Source organism: Gossypium raimondii, chromosome 1 (assembly GCF_025698545.1).
Source record: "Gossypium raimondii isolate GPD5lz chromosome 1, ASM2569854v1, whole genome shotgun sequence".
Lineage (NCBI taxonomy): Eukaryota > Viridiplantae > Streptophyta > Magnoliopsida > Malvales > Malvaceae > Gossypium > Gossypium raimondii.
In genome coordinates, this window is record NC_068565.1 from 3,818,982 (window position 1) to 3,840,887 (window position 21,906).

General features: G+C 31.3%; 4 protein-coding genes across 5 annotated transcripts; 3 read left to right on the plus strand and 1 right to left on the minus strand.

Moving 5' to 3' along the window:
* The first annotated feature begins 61 nt into the window (after positions 1 to 61).
* Positions 62 to 698, plus strand: LOC105787156 (dirigent protein 4). The gene has a single exon (XM_012613600.2). It carries the CDS (start codon positions 111 to 113, stop codon positions 657 to 659), a length of 549 nt encoding a protein of 182 aa, XP_012469054.1. The 5' UTR covers positions 62 to 110; the 3' UTR covers positions 660 to 698.
* Positions 699 to 9,571: 8,873 nt separating this feature from the next.
* LOC105776544 (mitogen-activated protein kinase 19) lies at positions 9,572 to 15,240 on the plus strand. Of its 2 annotated transcripts, none has more exons than XM_012599260.2 (10): positions 9,572 to 10,016; positions 11,700 to 12,108; positions 12,350 to 12,477; positions 12,563 to 12,622; positions 13,197 to 13,346; positions 13,475 to 13,630; positions 13,791 to 14,002; positions 14,105 to 14,206; positions 14,378 to 14,526; positions 14,643 to 15,240. In XM_012599260.2, exons 1-10 carry the CDS (start codon positions 9,993 to 9,995, stop codon positions 15,035 to 15,037), a joined length of 1,785 nt encoding a protein of 594 aa, XP_012454714.1. In that variant the 5' UTR covers positions 9,572 to 9,992; the 3' UTR covers positions 15,038 to 15,240. The 2 variants fall into 2 exon arrangements, with proteins under 2 accessions (XP_012454714.1, XP_052485903.1); XM_052629943.1 differs by lacking the exon at positions 9,572 to 10,016 and adding an exon at positions 11,218 to 11,443.
* Positions 15,241 to 15,860: 620 nt separating this feature from the next.
* On the plus strand, positions 15,861 to 17,743 carry LOC105776553 (tyrosine--tRNA ligase, chloroplastic/mitochondrial). The gene is made up of 2 exons (XM_012599273.2): positions 15,861 to 15,992; positions 16,128 to 17,743. Exon 2 carries the CDS (start codon positions 16,145 to 16,147, stop codon positions 17,618 to 17,620), a length of 1,476 nt encoding a protein of 491 aa, XP_012454727.1. The 5' UTR covers positions 15,861 to 15,992; positions 16,128 to 16,144; the 3' UTR covers positions 17,621 to 17,743.
* A 1,335-nt stretch (positions 17,744 to 19,078) lies between these two features.
* On the minus strand, positions 19,079 to 21,671 carry LOC105776581 (protein SRG1). The gene is made up of 5 exons (XM_052629944.1): positions 21,532 to 21,671; positions 20,718 to 21,494; positions 20,209 to 20,456; positions 19,469 to 19,793; positions 19,079 to 19,360 (listed from the first exon to the last, which is right to left on the minus strand). The coding sequence occupies exons 2-5, from the start codon at positions 20,901 to 20,903 to the stop codon at positions 19,109 to 19,111; spliced, it is 1,011 nt and encodes a 336-aa protein (XP_052485904.1). The 5' UTR covers positions 20,904 to 21,494; positions 21,532 to 21,671; the 3' UTR covers positions 19,079 to 19,108.
* Positions 21,672 to 21,906: the final 235 nt, after the last annotated feature.

A 21,906-nucleotide genomic window follows, 5' to 3' on the forward strand; every position in this document is an offset into this window, starting at 1 on the left:
AAATAAATTTTAGTCAACGGACTTAATCGACTTATTACAAGAAATTGGTGTTGCAAACAGTATAAACAAAGTAACCATTCTAGTAGCTTAATTTCATCTACATTTCGACAATGAAAGGAACATTGGTGTTGACTTGGATTCTAATCATCTACCTCTCCCAAATAGCAGTGCAGAGCCAGTACTACTCGGAGATCCTACCCTATGATCCCGAGCCGGTCAAGGTCACCAATCTTCACTTCTATTTGCACGAAACTCTGAACGGTCAAAACCCAACAGCAGTGAACATAGCCCAAGCTAACATTACCAATAATTCATCGGTGCCATTTGCCACCCTAGCTGCCGTTGATGATATTCTCAAGATAGGTCCTGAGGATAACTCTGAGGTGATCGGAAATGCTCAGGGACTTGGACTCTTGCTTGCTGGAAATACAACAACCGGTGTGATGTACTCGGATTTCGGATTTACTGCGGGTAAGTTCAACGGCAGCTCTATAAGCATATTTTCAAGGAATACGATAATAGAGCCAGGGCGTGAGGTTGCGGTGGTCGGAGGAAGAGGAAAATTCAGGATGGCAAAAGGGTTTGCACTACTTACGACTTACTTTCTAAATGCCACCGCTGTCATTATTGAATTTAATGTCACTGTAATCCATTACTAAATGTTATTTATAGATTCAATTCTTTTACATTGTGCAAAAGTCATATGATTCTACTTCATTTTATTAGAATAAATGTATGGAATATATACATATTGATGTGATTAAAAATTAAAAGAAACTAAGTGGACATTGGTGTGTTTCATTCCTTTTGCTCAATATATCATGGAGTGAATTCAATTCCCCATAAAATTATTCAGCAACAAAGAACATATAAAAAGAAATCTAATACTATGAAAGTAAAAATAAAAATAAAACTTCTTCAAATCTCTAAATTTTGGGAAATCTCATCGTACAACAAAATAAAATTTTCATATCATAAATATATATATATATAGATAATTCATATCTTTCTACAAGTTATGGCCACCTTTACCACGATGATAAAAATTGAAAACCACAATTACTCTAGCCACATGGGTCAAAACAAAAATCATTATTTTAAACTAGTGTCGCGGTTGAAATTGGTTTCTAATAGCAAAAAACATGTTGACGTGGCCAATATTTAACCCTTATCGGTAAGACCAAAACATAACATATCAAGAGCAATTTAAAAAATACAGATAAATTAGATAACTCGTAATGTGTCTTAAACATGTACAAAAAATTATTCAATATATTAAAACATAATTCAATAGCATTTTTCTCAAAATATATTCTATATACCAAAAAACACAATTCAATAATGTACTCAAAAATTAATCATGAATAAATAAGCATGAAAATATAAATTCTGATAACAAAAACATAATTGTCGCAATTCAAGAATCATACTTGCATATTTAACCAGATTTTCATAAAACATGAACAAAATTCATATATGTCTGAAGTTGATTTTCGGGAGTTAAAAGCTGGAGGAATATCGATCAATTTCAACTAAAATTTATTTGATTTTCATATAAAATTTTAATAAATATATATATTTACATAAATTTCTTTTATTAACATTATAAGTATGCTATAACCTTGAAGTAGCCGATGTTGTTCTTCAAAAGGTTCTTACAATAATAGAGGTTATCATAGTTTAATGCCGATAATTGAAACACTCTTATCTATAGCCATACAATCGTTGGCTTTTCTTCATAACGATGTTTCCTACAGCACAGAAGTTGGAGCAGACATTGTTGTCTGGTTTAGTTAATTTCAATTGGTGGGTTTATTTGGTAGGGTCAATCAAGGCTTTTCTTCATGACGATGTTTCATTGGCATCCTTTGGATTCTTCAATAATTCCCAAAGAATGTACACCTTATTTTGTCCCTACCAATTGCTTTCACATTGTTCATATCCCCTTAGATTTCAAATACTACATTTTAATGCAATCGCTTTATTCATATATAATAATCTAGAATTAACCCCTAGGATCTAAAGTTTTTTCAATAAATTTTGTGTGGTGGCATGATGGGCAGGGTGTACACTACCCCAAATATGGTTTGGGTTCGAGTTGTGCTAGTTGCGTTGTTGTTAGGTTTTGTCCTCTTCTTGTAATTCACCAAAAAAATTTTAATTAATTATAATGAAATTTAATTTTAAAATAAATATTATTGAATACTATTTTATTTAAAAATAAAATATAAATCTAATTTTCCCTATTGGCATTAGGTTAGCTATAATAAATACTAAATTAATTGGTTAACAAATAGTAATAGGAAAATATCAAGAATTCTGTTAACAGAAATATCAAAAGTGACTAAAATGAAAACAAATAGTAACAGGAGAGCCTAAAATAATAAGAAAACATTTTGAGTGCCTAAAATAAAAATTTATAAAAGTTGAATGGTCATTTGTATAATTTACCTAATTGAATACCATTTTGGCTTCATAATGACTTGGATATAACTTTTATATATGGTTATAGAGAGAATGAATTGTATGAAACTGTGATTCCACGTCATTCTGATCCCTTTCCAATATGAGAATGATAAATCAAATTTTTCCTCTTGATTTTTAGAATTTTAGTCGGATTTGAATATTTTTAGGAGAAAATAGCTGAAAATCAAGAGAAAAAAATCTGATTTGTCATTCTCCTGTTAGAAAAGGGTAGGAATAACGTGGAATCATAATTTCATACAATATATATAATCCAATTGAATAAAAATTAAAGGTTAGAATATTTTGTTAGTCTTGATAAAATTTAAAATATATAACATTATCTATTTAAATATATAAAATATAATTTATATATTCAATTTAAATTTTACAAATAATTAAAATGAATTACTTAAATAATATTCAAAACTTATATTTCATATATAAAAATATTAATAATGAGTTACAATAAATTATTTTTATATTTTATTGAAATATCATAATACTAACGAATTTGAACATTATTCAAATACACATTTTTACCGTACAATATCATTTATAAAATAAACATTTTACTTCTCAAAAATACCTTCATAGCAATATTAAATACTTAAACCTTAAACCAAATTTTTGAAAAGATTAAAAGCTCTATTATTTTTATAAATTAACAAATATTAATACGAGAGTGCTGTTGTTTTATATATATATAAGTAATGGAATTTGAATCATGCCTTTATATATATATATATATATATTTTTTTTTTACATAATAAAAAAAATCACCTTTAATCTAATAACATTTGTGTTTCTTCTTTTATCATAAACTTTCCATAAATAAGTAAAGTTGGTGAAAATGGAGGGGTGATTGGTGAGATTGAGCAACAAGTTGTATGGTTGTGATTCTGAACTTTGTTGAAAGAATAAAAAAAGGAATTGAACGAGGAGATACCAAATTGATAACCCTCTTGATGAGGGCAAAAATGATTGGCTATTTTAAGAGCCTAGAGATTGAAAGGAAGTTTCTACTTTGTTCAACCCATACCAAAAGATTTCATTTGTCTTTAAATTTATTGAATACTTTGAAGGACCAACATGAAAATCTTGGGTCGACACATCATTTTCATTTTCATTTATTTATCATTTTAATATATTTATCATTTTCATTTATTTTCGGCTAATACACTAAAATAGTCCTTAAACTATTATTAAATTACGACACATCCACAAAATAGAATACATTTATAAAAATTGATATAATAGTCCTTCAACTATTATTTTACATTTATTTTATTAAACGAATCAGTTTCTGGTAATTTCCCAATTGGGACCTAATATATTTTTTTTCTATTTATGAAATTTTTTATTTTAAATAATAAAATATAGTAATTTAAGTGGTTCAATTTCCATTTTATTTTTAAAAACAATAAAAATTTGATTGCCTATTGAAAAAATGTAAATTAAAAAGAAATCTTAGATTAACTTGCTTTGTTGAGTAAATTTTAAAATAATTTTAAGAAATTATCATTCCCTATTTAAATAAATATTTTTTTAATATTTTTCATGTCAGTTTCACGATTCATGTTCGGGGTTTTTAGTTGTCCCTTCCAACAATGTCATCTCTAATGTTTGAACTTAGGTCCTCCCATTGGAAATGCGCCCAACTACTCGGTGATTAAATAAATAAGTTTTAATTGGATATAATATACCAAAAATTTCATCCATAACCATTTATGATTAAGTAAAAAGAAAAGTAAATTAATGTTTCTTTAGATAATCTTTTTACCTACTATCCTGTGAATTTTAATTTCCAAAATTAACATTTTATTCAATCATTTTACACAAAGAAAGTTCATTTGAAAAAGGAAAAAGAGTCTACCTAACTTTTATCATCCATGCTATTTTTTTTCACTAATTACAAAATAAAAAAGAATATGCCTTGAAGCAAAAAGGCATCCAAAGGAGAGAGTGTATTAAATATTTGGAAAGTGAAGCATAAAAATATCAAGCTAAAGTAGAGAAGTTTAGAAGCTTTAAGATGCCCTTCCTATCAACAAAATTTCCAAAGTGGTCCATTGCATCAATAAATAATTTTCCACTACCAATAATAATATGCATGATGATTGTACCTCACAAATGGGGCACCCCATTTGAAAGTCACATCAAAGCAACTATATGTACAGTATAGTTCAATATATATCCGTTAATTTTGATTCGAATCTGTAAAATTTATTCCAATAAAGCATATTCATATTTATTTATTTTAAATATAATACAAAAAATAAATGTTTATTGATATATTTAGCCTAATATTTATATTTTATGTCAATTTGGTCTTTATTCCTCTTTTAAGCTAAAAGAAATTGAATTGATGCCTTTTTAATAAAAATACTGACTAAAAAATATTAAATTTTTAAACATGACAATCTGCATGGTAATTCATATGTACTTCATACTCGATTGGCATGTATATTGTTGTCAATGCATGAAGACGTGAGTTCGAATATACTGAAACGTATTATACTCTTATTTATAGGTTGGGAGAAACTATGTACAATTTTATAAAAAATTATACATGCCTCCGCACCATCTTTTTCCTCCCTTTTGCATGATGGGAAAAGGAATGCTTTGCCTTAAAGATGTTGAATGACTAGGACAGCTGAGACCCTTTTAATGCTTTACTTAGCTTTTATTTCCATTACTTCAGAAAGAAAAAAAATATATTAATTCTTTTATGGAAAAAAAACAAAACCATATAAAATCAACAATTATTTGTTTGTTTGTTTGATTGTGTGGAGCATAAAAAGCTTTCTATGTGTGGGGATAATTGGAGGGGATGAGACAAGCTCTTGGACTGGTTACCCTACATTTCTTAACAATTTATTATTTGCACGACATAGATATTTTAAGGGGTTAAAAAACAATAATAATAAAATTTTAGGGAGTTAATGTGCAATTTGAAGAGATTATATAATTAATTTACCTTATTACCCTTCTCTTCTCCTTGATAATATTATTTATATATTTATACTATATTATATAATTTTAAAATTTTTTATATCTCATATATATGATCGTATCTCGATCATTTAATAGAATTTATATGGTTTGATTTTTAGCAATTCAATATTTGGATCAACTTATCGATGGAAAAAGACAGCACAATATGGTGGGGGCAAGACAATTTTGGTTCCTCAGTTTTATGGAAAGTTTCCAATGTTAATGCATATAATGTTTGATATGATATGTGACCTTTCATCAACCATTTTTAATAATGTATGAAAAGAAAACAATAATAATAATAATCCCACTCCTTTTAAGAAAAGAAATTCATGATGAAACTAAAAGGAAAAAAATAAACAAGTGGGTTAATATATAAATTTGCAAAAGTTGGAACCTATTTTAATATATATTTTAGAATGGTACTTTCAAATACAATTAATATATATGTCATGACCTCTCAGACCGTCAATAATATCGATACCAATTAAATTAAGACTAATCTATATTAGTTAACAAATATTGGAAATATAAAATACGTTTAATATTTATTTTTATAATAGAAACATAAAAGTAAAATAAAATAATTTATATGAATTTGAAGCATGATCTAGATATTTAAAGATTATTCAAAAATATTCAAAAACAATTCACCAATTAAATATAATCCATTTTTCAACTTTTCTAATTTTTGCAAAGCATGAAAACAACTGTTGTTTGTTTTTATTTTAAAATTTTCGACAAGACATATTTTCTTTATTGTTTTTTAATTTCTCAACAAAATAACCAATATTTCTCGAAACCAAACAGTTTTCAATTTTATAAGTTCGAGATTTGAATATTAAAAAAATAGAATATAAAAATAATTAAAGAGAACTCGCAGATCATTATCATATGTAAAACAAAACAAAAAAATTTGCACCCTAGGTACATGTTATTATCGGTTGTTTTCTTTTTGATCCCTTTTAACTTTTTCGAACCATTTGCTCCCATTGTGGCTGGTCACTAATAGACCACGACTCCTTTAAAATGGTAAAATTTTAATTTAAGTCTTTTATAATTTATAAAATTTTATATTAATAATAGTAAATTTTATTCGACCTCTTAAAATGATAAAAATTTAATCTAACTCTTTAAAAATTATAAAGAAATAAACTATTAAAATGATAAAATTATATTTTTATTATTATAAAAATATAAAATTTAATTTCAATCTCCAAAATTTTTTCTGACTCCCATCCACTATTTGCAGCACGAAATATATTAGAAACTTGTACCACATTTATATATTATTGACATAATTTTCCCACACTCGTCATCTGCCATAATCTAATATGTATAATAACAAGATTGAAGGATGTTCTTGAACCTCCATGGAGTTTCCTAATTAAAGCTATAATGAATTTGATTGGTAGAAGGCGGTTGACCATGAAACACTTTGAAAGATACAATCCTACCGTTAAGGATCATGACATTCCATCCATATTTATTGTTCTTTAATTAGTGGCCTAAATCTCACCTGTTCCTTCTAATGTTTTAATTATTTTATTTTGTTTTGTTTTGGTTTAAGCATACTGTCGGTTGGCCATAAAAATATATACTGTCGGTTTTGTATATTTTGATTAAAAAATTCAAGATTTAGTCACACTACTTAAAATAAATTATTTTTATTTTTATTTTTAAAATTTAAATTCAATTATTAAAATGATTTTTTGTCAAATTTTGTCAACATGACAGGCTAATTAGGTTATGACATGTTAAAACTTTTTAATCAACAATGTTATCCATTGAACTAATTTTTTTAAATGAAAAATAATTACAAAGTTTAATTTTTAACTTTTCTTAAGTATAATGATTAAAATAAAAATTTATCACAGAGGCAGATAACATAATTTAACTTTTATGTAGATTTATTAAGTTTTATTTTTCATATTTTGACCAATGAAAATAGGGTGTAAAAATTAAAGTAGTTTTACACACTTTTGTAACTATTTATATGATTAATATTTTAATGACCCAACCGTTATATTTCATGGTATATTCATGTAGATCATGAATGTCAAATTTGATGTAAATTTAAAACTTCTAACTAACTATTTGTTTTACGTAAAAAAAATTTAACCGTTAAATATATATTAATATATATAGAGAGAGAGTATTTTAAATCAATATGATAGAGATATCGATTGGTTTGAAAATTTATATGCATGACAAGTACAATTATATTGAGAAATTCAACAGTTGAATCGTTAAAATATTAATCATATAAATAATTACGAAAATATGTAAATTTACTTTAATTTTTATACATTGTAAGTGAATTCTTTCCTACGAAAATATATTATAATATTTTGAAATTTGATTATCTATTTAAAGATGAGCAACAACTAAATTTTGATAATCAAGAGTGATAAGTTAGAATTGTATTTTGATCTTAGTATTATATTATTGCGGGAAAAAAGAATAGAAAGAACAAATCTAAGTTTGTTTGACGATTTATATCATATATTTTTGTTTGTTGTAATTCAAATTGAGTTTGATTAACTAAAAGTCTGCCACCTACCTCTTTCTTGTACAAATTTTATAATGAATTAAGCTCATTTAGAAAAAAAAATAGTGATGAATTTTTTATTTTATTTTCCATATACTATGAATAGGTTAAATCGGTCAAAAACGTCCATTTAAAAAAAATTGGAGAGAATAGGTCGATTTTATGATATTTATCGGAATGGGGTAACTTTAAAGAGAGAAGGTAAAATTGGGCATGTTTTCATTTGATTGTGCAAGAAAACGAGCACAGCAAAATGCGTTTTTTAGTGCCTAGTCAGAAATATCGATATCTTAAAGAAAATATTCATACTTTTCACCATGTATCGATACCCTTCTCTTCCGTCTCCTCCTTGATAATATGGTGTTGTAATTGGTAAGCTTTGATGATGGGGGAGTCTAGTATGGTATAAGGGTCAGCAGAAGCGACAACAACGGTGGTGGGTTTTTGAATTCAGCTTTTAGTTTCATCAATGTTTTTGGCTACTTTTTTTTAAGAGTATCGATACTTCTGACTAGGCAATTAAAAACGCGTCTTATTGAGAGTGTTTTCCTACATGATCAATAAAACGCGTCTAACTAAACATGATTTCACATTTTCTCTCAAAAATCGACCTATTCTAATAAATACGCCAAAAATCTAACCAATAGTGATGAAAATTACTTATGTTAGTTCTTAGAAAGATATCAATAGTAACTATATTAATTATTTGTATGTATAATCCGAACAATTTTAACCATATATTTAAAAACTGAAACTTTAAGTTGCACTTTCTAAGAAAGGGTTACGAAACAGATCACTCAATTAATTAACCTTTATAGCTCTAAAATTAAGCAGTAACTATTTGACTTCTATAGTTGTATTAATTTGACCTTTTACCAGTCAACGATTAAAATATGAATTGTTACCCGGTAAAATTTTACACACGTTTCAGTTTGTAAATTCAGACATATGTTTTAAACGTTTTATTATATTTTAAATTTCATATTTTACATTTTCTTTAAAAACTGTTAAAAAACTAATTTTCGTTAATTTAATATTTATTTCGACAATCAATTAATTTAACTAATAAACATAGCCAATTTAACTTTGTTTCAATCATATTCTGGATAAAATAACAAAGATTTTTTGTTTTAAATTTGAACTTTATCTTTTGTTAAAAATTATGTTTTAGTTGATAAAAAAACAAAATTACTGATGAATATTAGGTTTAGAATAAACTAATTAATATTAGAATATTCAAAATTTAACTAATTTTTATCACAAAAGAATTCTTTTTAATAATAAGATAATGAAAGAGTTAGAATATTTATGAATTATTGGTTTTTTATTTTATAAGATAAAGTTTTCCTTTTCAAAAATATATTTTTTAATTTTAAAATGTTAAATTCTAGAATTTTAAAAAAGGGAAATAAATTATCAGAAAAGGGAAAAACCAGCTTGGCAAGTTGCCTTGTGAAACAAAGTAGCAAACCCGTAAAAAAAAAAAAACGGGTAAAAAATAGTTGATATTAAAATCAGTGGATATAACGATTTCTTTCCATATAAAATAAAGAAAAAAAAACCAACCAAAATCACAATTTCTTTTTTTAAATTTTATAATTTTCATACACCGCCGATCTTCATATTTCTCTCATCATCATCATCTCGCTTTCGTTGATATCCAAAGGAAACCCATTTGAGTTCTCTTTTTACTGTATCTACCAGATCTTGTAGATTTTTAAAAGACCCAGAATTCTGGAACTTCTAAAACATCCATTTGAAGAGGAAAACAAAAGGTTTAGCCTTGCGTGGTTGGTGACAACAAGTAGGTCCAGGTGGGAGGCAAATGTGGTCGATTTTCTCTTTCTAGTCTGCTTGTGTTTGGCTGCCGAGAAAATTTCTGTTCTTCCTGTTTCTCGGTCTCTTTTTGTTTACTGAAGGGGAACTAGAAAAGGAAGCAGAGATCTTTTTGGTGTTTCCTTCATCTTGGGTTGAAGAGAAGATGCAGCCAAATCAGTTGAAGAAGGTTAGTTTCTTCTTCTTCTTCATCATCATCTTCTTCTTTTTTGTTTAGAATTTATTACTACTTCTTTTTTGAACTTCAAAGTTTAGATTTTTAGGAATTATAGGATCTGGGTTTTGTGTATCAAAGTGTAAAAGGTTTAACCTTTTGATTTTTTTTGAACATGGTTTGAAGATAAAACTTTCAAGGTTGTTCTTTATTGATGTTTTCTTGTAGGAAAAATGATGTGGCTTAGGTGCTATGATTTCAAGCTAATAAACCTGTTTAGATTTTATTAAAAATTTGAATTAATAATTTTTTATCAAATAATTTGGAAAAAAAAAAGAAAAAGAAAAAGAAAAAAAGGTTAGAGGTGTCATGTGAGGTGATAAGTTGAGATTCTGAAGTTTGGGTTAGATTCTTTTTAACCAAAATGAAATTGTTTAGTTTTGGCTTTAATTTTCACTGAGATTGAAGAGGATTAATTTTGGAACTGAATAGAGGAAATATAAAACTTAATTCACACACTTGTTTATAAAAGAAATCAATATTGATGAAGGAAGAAAAATGAAGCTTGGTTTGTGCTTAAAATTCAGGTTTTAAAATCAACTTGAAGCTTAAAAAATTTTCTAAACATGTTTGGCATTTGTAGCCTGTGGTGTGAATTACAATCCTACATATTTCACTTTACAGGTTTTGTATTGAATGATTATTGTTATCATATTATTTGATTTCTTGTCTTAAAAATATTACCTTTTTTGGTATGGAATTAACTTTAAAATAAGTGGTGGCCAATAATCCGCTGGGTTGCTTCAATCAAGCTAGTGCTTAATGTTGAAAATGTTTCTTGAAGAATGAAGATTATTCTATTTTTACTGTTTTTGATTCCTTTATGTATGTTGAAAATTATTCTATTTTCAACAAATGTTGAAAATGTTTCTTGAAGAATGAGGATTATTCTATTTTTACTGTTTTTGATTCCTTTATGTATGTTTTCACTTTTTCATAGCATGATAAAGATGGCTACTAATATTTTTGGATTTCTTTCTATATTGCTTTCTTTATCAAAAGTGGTATTGGTTTCCTTTTTAGTTATATGGAGAGCATTCCAATAAATGAATCGATTTCAATAGATTCTGTGTTTGATTTTTGACTAATAGAAATTGCCAAGCTAAGTGCAACATCTAGAACCTAATTCTGTTTCCTCAAAGCAATGACTTTTGGATGTCTATATTTAAATTTTTTAGTTTTGCATCTTTAAAGGCTATTAAAGCTGTTTTTGGCTTCATTCAAGCACCTTCGGGTTTATCTTATCCAGTTAATCCACGTAAAGACTTGCATACATCTCTGACATCTTAAACCTGGTTCAATTTTGCAGTACTGAGTTCCAAATGGTGACATGCTCATGTTTTTGGGTCAAATTTGATTTCTAACTTCAAGTCTACTTAAATGTATGGTTTTGAATGGGTGCATGTTGTGGTTGTTTGTTGTTTATACAACTATGTTGTATTTATTGCTTTGGATAATTTACTTTGTCCTCTTCTTTTGAACCTGTGGAAAATTTACTTATGGCACTTCCTGTAGGACTCAACTATGCTTGATTCTGTTGTTTTTGCCGTTGTTATTTTTCCTTTTCTTGAAGAATATATAATTTACTTATGGACCAACCATTCTGATATTTTTTTTTTCTCTTTTTCATTTTTTCAGGACCTAAAAGAGATGGACTTTTTCACTGAATATGGGGATGCAAACAGGTATAGGATTCTTGAAGTTATTGGGAAGGGAAGCTATGGAGTTGTTTGTGCAGCACTTGACACGCATACTGGGGAGAAAGTGGCAATAAAGAAAATACAAGATGTATTTGAGCATGCATCTGATGCTATAAGGATTTTACGAGAAGTCAAGCTGCTTAGACTTCTTAGACATCCTGATATAGTAGAAATTAAGCGAATAATGTTGCCACCATCAAAGAGGGAATTCAAAGACATATTTGTTGTTTTTGAGCTCATGGAATCTGATCTTCACCAAGTCATAAAAGCTAATGATGATTTAACACGTGAACACCACCAGTTTTTCCTTTACCAAATGCTTCGTGCGATGAAATACATGCATACAGGTAAAACATTGGGCTTCTTATGTGTTTATGATATCATGATAGATTTTTCAATAGCTTTTGGGTTGTTAGCCATATATTATCAACATTTTATTTTTACCATTCTTGAAGGAAATTCTCTTTGCCTGAGTTTTTATTACCTAGCATTGATATTCTTACATGTGTTAATAGATCAGAAATTAGCTTTGATCGGGAGCTTAATGTAATTGCAAACTTACACTGATTGCTACAAATTGGTTTGCAGCTAATGTGTACCATCGTGACCTTAAACCGAAGAATATACTGGCAAACGCAAATTGTAAACTTAAAATTTGTGACTTTGGGCTAGCAAGAGTTGCATTCAGTGACACCCCGACTACAGTCTTCTGGACAGTATGTAGTTTTCTACCCTTCATTTTTTCTTTTCCACTTAAAGAGTGAACATGCATGTTTATATGTTATTTATTGTTCCTTACAGGACTATGTTGCTACACGATGGTATAGGGCTCCCGAGCTGTGTGGATCTTTTTCTTCTAAGGTATGGAATTTGTCCTATACGGCCTTTAGTTCTTTTCTTCCAATGTAAATAGTAGCATGGTGAAGCAAGATATGTGGTATCATGGACCAAAAGCTTGGCACAGATTTGTTGTTTGCCTATCTGCTACTTGAAGTCAACTAGTCAAGGTTGAACCTTGTAGCATCTTCTAGTTTTCACTTCCGAGTTCATTATGTTGCATTTTATTGGTTTTTTTATGAACCTTCCATTTTCGTTGTATGGTTTCAGTGTTTTTATTAAAATTCAATTATGAATATATTGTTTGACATTGGGGTTTGCTCATCGAGGTACTCTAATCTTGTTTGAGCTATACCATACTTGGCAATTCAAAACGTTTTTATTACATAAAGAATGCTTAAGTGCTTCTTAATAAGCAGTAATGCTAGATAAAATAATTGTTGTTCAGGGAGGACTTTGAACTCTCCTGGAAGTTGAAATATCTGTCATTCAGGTAAATGTGTCGGGTTTTGTCTGTTTCTATGGAGTGCTTTACTTGGGGTGTGACTTTTAAATTTACGTTTTCAAGGGTTTGATTTTTGTTGGTAACTGTCTGCAGTATACACCTGCTATCGATACTTGGAGCATCGGCTGCATCTTTGCTGAGGTGTTGACAGGGAAGCCCCTGTTTCCTGGAAAAAGCGTTGTTCATCAATTAGAATTGATCACCGATCTTTTGGGGACACCTTCAACAGAAACCATATCTGGAGTACGGCTTCTTGCTCTCTCTTTTTTTGGTGTGGGTGTGTGTGTGCATCTGTCTTGTTACCTTGGGGGCTATTTTCCTTTTCCTTTCTAGAGAGTGAATTAGGAAAATTTGTCTCTCATCAATTGCAGGTTCGAAATGAGAAAGCAAGAAAATACTTGTCAGAAATGCCAAAAAAACATCCTGTTCAATTTTCAAAGAAATTCCCTAATGCAGACCCATTAGCAGTGCAGCTATTGCAGAGGCTGTTAGCATTTGATCCCAAGGACCGGCCAACTGCTGCGGAGGTGTGTTTTCCTTATCTTTTGTGCCATAAATATGGCATCCTTCAGATTCAATCCAATAAATCGTAAATGGATCTTTCTTGTGCATGTCTATGACTTGTCTGAAAGTTTTCGTGATTTTTAGGTTCATCATAGTGAAACTTTTTCTGTATTAATGTAACAGGCATTAGCTGATCCTTACTTCAAAGGCTTGGCTAAAATCGAGAGGGAACCTTCTTGTCAGCCAATCTCGAAATTAGAGTTTGAGTTTGAGAGGCGAAGGTTGACAAAGGACGACATTAGAGAATTGCTTTACCGGGAGATACTAGAATATCATCCTCAGCTGCTCAAAGACTATATAAATGGAAACGAAGGACCCAATTTTCTCTATCCAAGGTCTGAATGCTTTCAAATTTTAATGCTTCTCGGCTTGTATTTTTTCGCCCTTGATCCACATGATAATATTGTGTGTTTGTGTTTGTGTTCTATAAATTGCAGTGCCATTGGTCAATTCAGAAAGCAGTTTGCATACCTTGAGGAAAACGGTGGTAGAAGCGCACCAGTTTTCCCTCTGGAGAGGAAGCACGTGTCCCTCCCAAGGTATTACTTGTTTCGGAATTTGGACAATCTGTGTTCTAAAAATGCATACTGATGTATTATAGAGCCATAATTACATAGCATAAACATGACAAATGTATTTCTTTATTATGTATGAATTTTCTCCCCCTCTGGAGATGAAATTTTTTTAATTTGTGTTCTGTTCAATTGCAGGTCTACAGTTCATTCGAACACTAATACGCAGTCAACTTCGGTTTTGTGTGAGAACCAACGAGTTAAAGATGAGGTTCCCAGAAGGGAAACAGATACTATTGCTGGTTATCCAAAGACTGCTGCACGGCCACCACCTAGGGTGCCATCAGGTAGAATCAACTCTTATGCTTTTACTAAAAACTACTGAACCGTTAGGTATGCATGCCCGTTTGTTACGCCATTTAGCTGATGCCGGATTTTTTCTTAAACCTCTTGTTTTGTACAGCTAAACCAGGGAGAATCGTTGGATCTGTCGTACCATACGAGAATGGGAAAAACACTAAAGATGGTTTCGATTCTAAAATCATTTACAGACATGCAGTACTTCCTCCGCAGAACATCTCCCCCCATTGTTTCTACCGAACCACCACCAAACATCAAGAGAAATCCGGAATACAACCTCAGTTTACTATGGTGGCAAAACCAGCCCCAGGAATGGTTGTCGACATTAACAACCACCTCTATTACCATCCGCAAACCAAGTCTGACCAATTAACCGATAGATTACCGATTGATGCAAAACTTCTACACGCACAAACCCAGTTTGGTGCAGTCGGTGCTGCTGCGGTGGCTGTAGCCGCCCACATGAATGTAGGGACAGTTCAATACGGATTGTCTTAAAAACTGATATTTGCACCTCAGATGAGGGTAGATAGGGGATAAATATTTGTGGAGAGGGGCTGAGCTTATGAATGCCATTTTTGGCGATTGCTCTTTCCCATTCTCTTCTAATTTATTCCCTTTTGTAATTATAGGTTGTATCATTGGATTCTATAAAAAATCAAATAAATTGGCTCAAGTTGTTAGGAGGAGTCTCAGTACCACTACTTGCATTCACACCCAGATTTTTGCCTAGTTGGACAAAGCATTATAAAATATTGTTCAATCATTTTATTTTGTTTTCAAATTTCAATTTGTATTACAGAAAAGAAAAAGGGAAAATAAAAGGAGAAATAACAGGCACACATATTGACTTCTTTTGTAGGCTTTGTTGCATGTACACAATATTGGAAGAATGGTAAAATATTTTGAAATATGATCTAATTAACAAGGTTTTTTCAATGTAAATTTTATTAATTTGACTTAAATTTAATAAATTTAACTGTAGAATTTACACATAATATAAAGCTTGTTAATAATTGAGTGACTAGTGACGTAGTTCACTCATAAATTTTTGTACTTATGAAAATAAAAATATTAATATAAATGTAGAGTTTACTGGTAATGAAAAATAAAACATTTATAAAAATAATAGATATGATAAATAATATATAAATACAAGCATAAGCATAATTTTTCCTAATCTTATTTTTATTTATGATCACCACAATTTTGTGTTATACAATTAAAATATTTTTTGGTGGGAATTAGGAAATAAATAAAATTATTCATAAATTCATAATATTTGTAAATATTTCTTTTAAAGCCTTCAAATTTGGGCTTTAGGCCATCTAAAACCAATTTCTCTTCCAAAATCCAAACCCACACAGCGGCTTATCCTTCTCTTCCAAATCCCACAATTTTTCTCTGTTATTCTCTCTGCTTTGAGACTCAGTGGACGGCCATAGTCACCAAGGTCAGTCTTGCTCTTTCTTTCATTTTGCCTTTTTAAATCAATTTCATTATGATAATTTCGTATTCAAAGATTGGCATTGTTAGTTACATAAAGCTAAAAGCTTTTGTTTTTCCCCTTTTTTTCTTTTTAAAATAGGAAACAGAACACTGTTAATGGCTTCAAGGACTTTCCTTTGCTTCTACCATGGGAAATTCTTGCTACCCTTTACTACAACCAAGTTTATTCCTGCTTCTAGAAGACCCATAAAAAGTTTGAGCTTTTCTTCCGTAAGTTGCAGCCTAAACACTCCTCAGCCAACCGTTGAACCGAAATTTCAAATGGGTAGCACCCCAAATGTTGTCAAAATACTTGAAGAAAGAGGATTGCTTGAATCCATAACCAATGAAAATCTCAGGTTGGTTTGTTCAGACCAAACTGCTGGTCCTCTCAAAGTTTATTGTGGTTTTGACCCAACTGCTGAGAGCTTACACTTGGGTAACCTTTTGGGGCTCATTGTTCTCTCTTGGTTCCAAAGATGTGGTCACAGAGCTGTTGCCTTGATTGGTGGAGCTACTGGTAGAATTGGTGACCCTTCTGGGAAAAGCCAAGAAAGACCTGAACTTGATTTGGAATCATTGGAAAAAAACATTGCTGGGATCATGGAGATTGTAAATAAGATTCTTAGTAAAAATGCAAATTTAGGTTCTGAACAAAACTCTAACTTTGTGATTTTAAACAATTATGATTGGTGGAAAGAGGTCAGGTTGCTCGATTTTCTTAAACAAGTCGGTCGATATGCGAGGGTGGGGAGTATGATGAGTAAGGAGAGTGTTAAAAAGAGGCTGGAATCTGAACAAGGGATGAGCTATACTGAGTTTACTTATCAGTTGTTGCAAGGTTATGATTTTTTATACCTTTTTAAGAATGAAGGTGTGAATGTACAAATCGGTGGGAGTGATCAGTGGGGTAATATTACTGCTGGGACTGAGTTGATAAGGAAGATTTTACAAGCTGAAGGAGCTTATGGATTGACATTTCCACTTTTGTTAAAGAGTGATGGCACCAAGTTTGGAAAATCGGAAGACGGTGCAATTTGGCTTTCACCGTCTATGTTGTCTCCATATAAGTTTTATCAGTATTTCTTCTCTGTTCCAGATGCAGATGTGGTGAGGTTTCTCAAAATTCTTACGTTCTTGAATATGGAAGAGATAAATGAGTTGGAAAGTGCAATGAAAAAACCTGGCTATGTGCCAAATACAGCTCAGCGGAAGCTTGCTGAGGAAATTACTCGTTTTGTTCATGGTGAAGATGGTTTAACTGAGGCTCTTAAGGCAACTGAAGCTTTGAGACCAGGATCCGAGACGAAATTGGATTGGGAAACTATTGAAGGGATTGCTGAGGATGTTCCATCTCGCTCCTTGCCTTACACCGAAGTGTTGAATCTTTCGATTGTTGATCTTTCTGTCTCGTCTGGTTTGTTTGAGAGCAAATCAGCTGCACGTCGTCTTTTGAAGCAAGGGGGTATCTACTTGAACAACAATAGAGTGGATAATGAAAGTAAAAGAATAGAGGCTGAAGACATTGTGGATGGCAAAGTTCTTCTTTTATCTGCAGGCAAGAAGAACAAAGTGGTTGTAAGAATATCTTGATTGCTTGTAGCAGTGGCTGATTATTTCTTAGAAACTGTGTTGCCACATTCTTGTATGTTAAACAAAGTTTCGAATTTAATGGTATATGAACAAATCAAGGTAATTTTTTCTTGTTTGTTGTTATAGTGGTTGCAAGAGTTCCTATTTCTAGCCTTTAGACATGATCATTTTTCTTTCATATATATATATAGTTTCTCTTCTTTGTCTTGTTTACAAATCCATATCCTTTGAATTATATAGATGAACAAGGCATATTTTGATTTTCCGAGGAAAGACGGACCATCTTGTGTGAAGTGGTCTTCACATGTATGTTTTAAACCATGGAATGCCATATTCTTTTCAAGTGTACATACTGTGTGAATGCTTGATAACAGAAAGGGGCCTCTGGCATTGCAGTTAAGTGCCGAAAAGAATGTAAATACCAAAGAACCTTTGAGGCTAACATCTAAAGCAGGACGCTTAGGGAAATGGTGATATCTTTGTGCATGGATCAACTCATGCTTGAATTTAAAATTAATGCTTTTGGCAGGCTGTTTGCGATTAAATTCTGGAAGTTAAGGGTCAGTCATAAACCTCGTTACTTCATGGACATGCCTGGAAACTCGAGCAATGCCTTTGTTTTTCTGAATTGGGTTTTTATGCAGATTGCTGATCCTCACAGATGATCTATGTCTTTTGCTTTATCTAATGCTTTTGGAGCATTTTTGAAGACAATGGATTTAAGGTAACTCATAAAGCTACTAGTTTGCAGAAATGGTTTTGGACTATCTTCGGCTTGAGCTCAGCTTTAATGGTGGCATGCTACTCAGTTTGTTACATCTCAAGTGAGAAAGGTTGCCCGAACTTTTACAAGGGTAGCGCTTGACCATCTCAATTTGTGCAAGTTCTTTATGTTATTATTTGCTTTTATTATCTTCACTGGAAAGTGGTGTATGAAATGTGCATATCATCATAATTCAACTTCTACTAATAAAATGTAAATGCATTGACCGTGAGCACGTAGGTCTATTTACATTTTTAAAATACTTTAGAAGGGTCATTCAGATTTATTTTCACCCTAGGATTCACAATTTTTCAGGAAAGTTTCCCTCAAATATTGTAGCTGTGCATTGGTAGCAAATTCCATAAATCTTTTAAGTTTGCATCTAATTCATGGTGTATTCTTGCTTAGAAGATAGTTTCGAACCTTTAAGAGTTGATATCAGACAGGTTTCTAGTTTGAATCTCAGCTTCTATAACATTTGCCTTATTTCCAAGTCACGGATTTTTTTTTTTTTTACTAAAAAGAAAAGATGATTTATATATTTGCAAGTTTATGCAAGTATACTTGCTTTGGGTTTCTATAAGGTTCAATGATAGCATATACATACATGCTTATATATGTACATATACATGCAGTTTTATTCTAAAGACTTGGTCCATAATATTTAGGATCGCTTTGCTTCAATTGTTGCATTATATCTACTAGAAAATCAACTGATTTCGTTCTTAATCATGTTGTATTCTCATGAAATCCAGATACGATTTTCCCTGAAGCTTACGAGCAAATAGGCCTTTGTAGTATTCTTTGACTTTCACTCTCCTAAACATTGCAGGTCTTTGTTCAGAGATCAAGCTTTGCGCAGGGCCTATTTCGCCATCATTCCTTGGGCCACAGAATGTGGCAAATGAGAGCCTTTCCCTTTCGGAGTTCACGGTGGCACGATGTTCGATGCTACGGTACGTTCCGTTTGTTATAATCTGCCATATAAGAGTTCACATGAGCATCACATACACACACAGATGAAAAGGAACTTATTCTAGACTTGGTTTGTAACACGTTTCCGAACACTACGTCATAATTATCACCTCCAAAAGGTCTCCGATGTTTACGATGAAGGCATTCGGAAGGGGTTTAACAGTAACCCACTTCCCATCTTTCCTTATTTGTAGACCTTCCACTTCATTGAGCTGAAGCAAAATAGTTATGATGGAAGCATCGGAATGAGGGGTGAGGCCGATGACCTGCTTGGGTAAATGACAAGGTGGGTAATAGTTCACCCTAATTGCTTGCCTTCCCTCTCCAATAAACTCCTCCATTTCCTCAGTTTTCATACTAAGAGCTTCTACCATCTTTGCAAGGATAGCCTTGAAGAGATTGTTCAACTCAGATGAGTAAGACTCCAATGTATCTCTACATCAAAAGCATTAAAAAAAATTAGGGTTAATGCAATTTTCGCCCCCTCAACTTGGTAATTAGGTTCATTTTGGCACTTATACTTTTTTCTAGTCTATTTTAGTACTCAAATTTGGCGACTAGGTCTATGTTGTTTCTTAAACTTTAAAAATGTAAAAAGTTTGATAGCGTAGCACTTTAAGATCGTGTCTCGTCATTTGGTCTACTTTTTCAGGTGATATTGTGTCATGTCATTTTTCTACGTTCAAAGATCAAAATGGAAAAGAGTAATGTATAGGTGCTAATTGATAAGTTCAGGGCCAAAAATTATTTTAATACCTTAATAATTCATGATTGTGTATTCATATCGTGTTACATTTTAGTTAGTTTTTTGGTATCACGTGACTATCGTGTTCCAAGTTACCGGGTTTACCTCAAAGGAAGAGGGAGGTTGTGGAATAAGTGAGGCTTTCTAAGATGGAGTGGAAGAGTGAGCATGTAAAAGATGTCAGCCCAATCAAGCTTTTGATCTTCAGACACGACAAAACTTTGCCTAAATCCTTCAACTTGTCCTGGATACTGCCAAAATTTGTTCTTCTCTTCCTTTGGGAGGTTGAAGAAGTCCTGAATCTGGGTATTTACTTTCTCCAACAAAGTTAAGCTCACTCCATGGTTCACTAGCTGCAGATGAATTCAACAAATAAATTGTGATAATAAAATGTGGCATATTTGCAAACAGATCCATACTTCTAAGTACAACATTGTTTAATGTTCAGATACTAAATTGAACATTTTCCATTCATAAAGGATCATTTCTGAAGTTTACTAAAAAAAATAAAGGACCAATGGCAGGGTTGAGTTTACAATTAAACCATACGTAATCTTAAAAGCGAGAGTATGGAGTTTATCAAGAAGTATTTTGAATTATTATTACATTTTTACCTGGAAGAAACCCCATTCTTTACAAGCAAAATCAAGCTTATCGAGTTCGGAATTTATTGATTCTTCAGAGACCAATTTCTGCATATCAATAACCGGGATTTCTAACACCGGACCACCGCTGTCGGCAACCACATCTTGTGTAACACCCCTTACCCGTATCCAACACCGGAATAGGGTACGAGGCATTACCAAAACACATACACTTGTAAACGTATTTAACCGAGTTATAAAATTTCATTAATATATAAAACTTTCAAAATAATTAACATGTTTCTATAACTTTTCACAAGATATCCTCAAAATATTATAATCATAATAATTAGGGCCTGCGAGACCCGATACATACTCATGCAATTTAATGCTTCATTTCCATTTCATTCAATTCGCAATTTCTCATGCTCATAATTTAAATCATATCACTAGCAATTTTCATTTAATTCACGTACAATTCAATGACATCAAATTCAAAACTAATACGTATTTACCATTTAACTCAATGTTTATTGATTATACCATTCAATAACACATTTATGAAATTCTCAATTTAGCAATGAAAATATCACTTTAGTTTGAATAACAACATCGTCCTGATATAAATACACTACCACTTATCCATTTACTTTAATTCTTTTGGGCCCATTTGTCACTTACCATCCTTAATCAAATTAGGGAACGGTCACGGAAAATTGAGTACTTCACTTTCACTTTGCCATAGTATAACTATGGTCTTACGTATGATCACTTATCACTTGTCCCTGATCAGATAAGTGTAGCCACCTATCACTTTATTTCTTGATCAGATAAGTGTAGCCACTTATCACTTTGTTTCTTGATCAGATAAGTGTAGCCACTTATCACTTTGTCTCTTGATCAGATAAGTGTAGCTAAAGCTATCACTTATCACTTTGTCTCTTGATCAGATAAGTATAGCCGAAGCTATCACTTATCACTTTTCACTTGTCACTTGATCGATAAGTGTAGCCAAGCTATCACTTATCACTTTCCACTTGTCACTTGATCAGATAAGTGTAGCTGAAGCTATCACTTATCACTTTGTCACTTGATCAGATAAGTATAGCCGAAGCTATCACTTATCACTTTGTCACCGATCGAAGTACTCAAATCGCGTTGCGCTCAATTTGATCATTTATTCATATATCGGGCTTACCAACATGTGTTAATTCATAAA

What these genes read in the sequence shown, in the direction of transcription:
- LOC105787156 (XM_012613600.2), top strand. Translation starts at nt 111, where the DNA reads ATGAAAGGAACATTGGTGTTGACTTGGATTCTAATCATCTACCTCTCC.
- LOC105776544 (XM_012599260.2), top strand. Translation starts at nt 9,993, where the DNA reads ATGCAGCCAAATCAGTTGAAGAAG. An exon ending in GTGGATCTTTTTCTTCTAAG is followed by an intron (nt 12,623 to 13,196) that starts GTATGGAATTTG and finishes AACTGTCTGCAG; the next exon opens with TATACACCTGCTATCGATAC. An exon ending in ACCGGCCAACTGCTGCGGAG is followed by an intron (nt 13,631 to 13,790) that starts GTGTGTTTTCCT and finishes TTAATGTAACAG; the next exon opens with GCATTAGCTGATCCTTACTT.
- LOC105776553 (XM_012599273.2), top strand. Translation starts at nt 16,145, where the DNA reads ATGGCTTCAAGGACTTTCCTTTGCTTCTACCATGGGAAATTCTTGCTA.
- LOC105776581 (XM_052629944.1), bottom strand. Translation starts at nt 20,903, where the DNA reads ATGCCTCGTACCCTATTCCGGTGTTGGATACGGGTAAGGGGTGTTACA. An exon ending in AACCTCCCTCTTCCTTTGAG is followed by an intron (nt 19,794 to 20,208) that starts GTAAACCCGGTA and finishes CTTTTGATGTAG; the next exon opens with AGATACATTGGAGTCTTACT. An exon ending in ACATCGGAGACCTTTTGGAG is followed by an intron (nt 19,361 to 19,468) that starts GTGATAATTATG and finishes CTTATATGGCAG; the next exon opens with ATTATAACAAACGGAACGTA.